This window comes from Anneissia japonica, unplaced genomic scaffold, assembly GCF_011630105.1.
Source record: "Anneissia japonica isolate Jap-2015-1 unplaced genomic scaffold, ASM1163010v1 scaffold1060_len253145_cov167, whole genome shotgun sequence".
NCBI classification, from domain to species: domain Eukaryota; kingdom Metazoa; phylum Echinodermata; class Crinoidea; order Comatulida; family Comatulidae; genus Anneissia; species Anneissia japonica.
The window spans coordinates 242,323-246,828 of NW_022735641.1; the positions used below are offsets into that span (position 1 = coordinate 242,323).

Sequence of the window (4,506 nt, forward strand, 5' to 3'; positions counted from 1 at the left end):
ATATAATAGCGCATGAATGGCGCCCTCTTGCTAAATTGGAAACTTTTGAACCTTGACCGACGCTTCTATTTGTTACGCATAAATCGCGGAGAACGCTATCTTGTGTTTATAAGATCTTTGCATTAAACCAATCAACTCAAAAGAGGGAAATATACATGTAAAACACAATGAGTCATTTAAAGGCACTCTGACAGCATTACAACAAGCAGGCATGCCTTCAGTACGACAGTTGTTAATAATCTCATATTCCATATTCAGGTTCATGAACTTAGTAATGTTAAATTTCAATGTATCCTTCCAGGAGAGTTAACAGACTTTAACACTCAGATGGAATTCAGTAGGCTGAAAGATGGAGCACTATTTATAGCAGACTACAACGATCAGGAAAGGGTTGATATTATTGAAGGTAATCTAGTGTTAGGCTATGTTCACACACACGGCGTAAGACTGGTGTGGCTTACGCCAGGCGTAAGCTAATGCACGGATTAAAATTCCAAAGTGTTCACACAAACGGCGTTCGTTAAACTAGCAATAATATAGGCCTATGTGGAATAGTTTTCAGTTTTAAATAATGTACGTGTTAACAGTAGTAAAATTAACAGTGCATCATGAAAACTTTTAAATCTGTGAATTGTTCGAAGTGAACTTATATGATTATTGTATTTTAAATGAACAATTTTACTTTTGATTTTTCAGCTAGCATTGTTGATGTTGCATGTTTTAATAGACAGTCTAAATGGTTAAAATATCTTACAAAACACAATCAATAGATCATATACATTATAACTAAGTAAAATGCAATAGAAAAGGAACCCCTTTACCATTTCATTTATAGAGAGCACAGAAAAGAGACCAAAGTAGCTAATATACTGCAATCGTGATTGGTCAATCTCTTGAAATGAGATCAAATCATTCAAGCATCACTGGCGTTAGCTCAGTGGCGTTAGCTAATCTGGGGTCTGCAGATAGCGTTAATAACGCCAAGGACGTGGCGTAGTGAGTGGCTTTAACAACGCCACTGCCTAGTTCACACACAAAGGCGTACGCTACGCCAGGCTTAAGCCAGCCTTACGCCGTGTGTGTGAACATAGCCTAAGGAATCTTGGATGTGAAACTGTCTGATGAAGGCCAATATCAATGTGTTATTAAGTGTAATACACAATTTCAATGATAGGAAATTTACCTTTTCATTATTCATATATAATGGAATCAGTGATCTTATATATAATAATAATTGTAAGTTACTTTTCATTATTTATATATAATGATGTGATACCCTTTCCATATTTATATATAATGAAACCAGTAACCTTATTATATATAAATAATGTTTGGTTACCCCTTCATTATTTATGTATAATGAAATCAGTAAACTAATTATATATAAATAATGCAAACGTTAACACAATTATTTACATATAAATCTTTTAGACGTAAATGCATTATATATAAATAATGGGTGATCAATTCAATTATATGTTAAATAATTAATTATATGTATTTGTGTTTAATAAATTTACACTTGGCACCTCATATAGGAAGGGGTCCTAGTAGCTATTATCTAGTTTGATACTGTTCTTTTACTTAATTTCTGTACTTTTTATGTATATATATAAGGATAGATTCACTAGACTAGAAAAAAAGGTATGCAACAAGGCCTATCATCATTTACTGGATATGGCTGTACATAATACTGTAGGGCATTATGAGCCAAGAAATAGTATAAACTACATATAAACACACAATGCCATATACACTGTAGTCCAAAAGTACAATGTATTAGACCTACTCTATGTGATAATCTGGTTATAGCATGCCTACTTATCATTGAACTTGTTGGCCAACTTAATGTTTCAATACATAATCAAAGCAGATCTACCAGGCAAATTAATTTGTATTTTGTTTAATTACCAAGAAGTCTGCTCTAAATTTTACTCAAAAAACACAAACACAATATATCTTAATGCTGTGACCAATTATACGTAAAATACAAATGCGGCATTGCTACCACAAAATAAAGTAATTTACAGAATGTTTGAGCTGGTTTGAGCGTGATAATGGCTTTGTTATGACCTCTTGCTTGTTGATCCAGGGATTGGCAGCCAAGATTGTTCCATTAAAATTAAAATTACAAATGAAAATTACACTTACTTAAAACAATTATACTCAAACATAGTAGGTCTTCTCATTTATTTGTTTAACTATTTTTTGTTTTTATTGACAGACACATTAACTGTCTTTACTTAAATAATTTATTGATCAAAACCAACCCACATTAGAAATGGGAACGACCATTGCACAACCAATCACATCATCTGCAATGATTGAGCCAAATTAACATCAGCCAATGGCGTAGTCTTAATTGAATTTGGGAGGAAAATTCAAATTAATTAGCACTGGTGACTATCATAAATCATGGCGGTATACTTTCTATACCTCCATGCATAAATCAACATACTGAAAAATTGTGCATGTATTGCACTCATGTCTACTCATGCATGTAGAACATAATGTATTGTATTTATAAATTCCTTCATGGCAGAAGTGATTAACCAATCAAATCAAAAGGGAGGGAAAATCAAAGAGGGAAAAATAAACGACCATTTTCCAACTGACAGTAACTGCATTATGGAAAAATGGCTTCAGTACAACAGTTGTTAATCATTTCTTGGTGCTTTTACCCACTATCTAGATGTCTGAAATTGGATATAACTGTTGCTTTCCACCCTGAGCATATTCAGGTCCATGAACATAATAATGTTCAATTCCTATGTGTCCTGCATGGAGAGTTAACCGACCTTACCAACCAAATGGAATACAGTTGGCTGAAAGATGGAGCACCATTTATACCGGATTACAACGATCAAGAAAAGGTTGACATTAGTAAAGGTAATCTAGTGTTAGATATTTCAGATGTCCAACTGTCCGATGAAGGCCAATATCAATGTGTTGTTAAACATGGGACACATGTTATAGCAATGTCAAGGCAGGGAAATTTGACGGTTCGAGCTATACCACACAAAAAATACCCACAATGCATTCTTTCTAAACATTTATATACGGAAGGTGATAAAGTCATGATGTCGTGCATCTCCGAAAGCAAAGGGAATTTTCATATGAAATGGTTTGACCCACCGCAAGGCACAGAATTGAGACGGAAGACAGACTTCACAACATTATTTGCTAGCTTTGAAGCTACAAAGCAACAACATGGTAAGCAGTACAGATGCCTGATGGAAATGGAGGGAGAACAAGTTCCGCGTATGTGCTCCACAGAGGCTCTCAACATCACTAATCAACTGCATGTGTACACCACTGCTACAGCACCAACGTTTACATACGCTGGAGAGATTAGTTATACAGGAGATAGCCTCAACATAACATGCAACATAGAGGAGGATTTTGAAATGGTTTCTTACAAATGGACGTTCAAAAATTGCAGTAGTGATATGACAAACAAGTTCAAAATCATATATGAAAAAATTTATATCAACACTATTGCTATAGATATGAATGGATGCCATGTAACTTGCAAAGCTTATAAAAATAATGCCACTGGTAATTACACATACATAATGAAAGTTATTAAGAATGACATGCCGATCCCTGTCTATTCACCCTACAGTCAAGTATCAACAGATCACTCCCAGACAATAGTCGTAAGTGCATTTGGATGTTGTTTTGTTATTGTAGCTACTGTTCTCTTGACTATATACAAGAAAAAACATATTGGAATATTACATATTTCATCTCAAAAAAATGTAATTACAAGTAGAAAGACAAACCAACTTGGAGAAAAAAGTGAAATACACGAAGGAGAAATTGTATAAACAACATTTTTGGAAGTGTATAGAATACTTATTCAGATATCATTCCCTATTAAGCAATTAGTGGAGCTCCGCATAGTATACTATAGGAAAATTATTGAACGAAGGTTAGATTTAATGCTTGAAAAAATTTCCTAAGGGCCTGCAAGGCCCAAAGGAAATTTTTGAATGCATTAAATCTAACCTAAGTATAATAATTTTCCATTTAGTGTACAATGCATGCTCTACTAATTGCTTTATAAGTCAATCGCCATCTTTTAATTTTAGTTTTTTATAACCAACTTTTGTAGCAGTCATCGGTTGCTATAGTGATATGATCAGTATACGTGTGCGTATTTACATTTAGGTGTGCGTATTTACATTTAGCTGTGCGTATGTTGATTTTTGCTCCTACAGTACGCATTTAATTAACTACATATCAGCAGTACAGTACGGATACGATGAATAACTATAAAGAACTTGTTTGTAATGCTATTTTAATAGACTTTCGTCAAAGAAATAAACATTTCAGCATTCGAGAGAGAATACAGTCACTGACGTCCTTTTTGGTCGGTGCATGCAGACAGGTAAAATTGTGTGATGATTTGTTCCTTGAGTCTTTACATTAGGTCTAGAATATTCCTATTAAACATTCACTTTGTTGTGTTTATGAGGGTCCATTGATTCAATGAATTCCTTA

At 33.9% G+C, this 4,506-nt stretch overlaps 1 protein-coding gene across 1 annotated transcript; it reads left to right on the top strand.

Annotated features, from left to right (window-relative positions):
* The first annotated feature begins 212 nt into the window (after window positions 1-212).
* Window positions 213-4,007, top strand: LOC117116641 (cell adhesion molecule 3-like). Its single transcript, XM_033260715.1, has 2 exons — window positions 213-406; window positions 2,693-4,007. The coding sequence occupies exon 2, from the start codon at window positions 2,811-2,813 to the stop codon at window positions 3,828-3,830; it is 1,020 nt and encodes a 339-aa protein (XP_033116606.1). The 5' UTR covers window positions 213-406; window positions 2,693-2,810; the 3' UTR covers window positions 3,831-4,007.
* The last annotated feature ends 499 nt before the right edge of the window (window positions 4,008-4,506 follow it).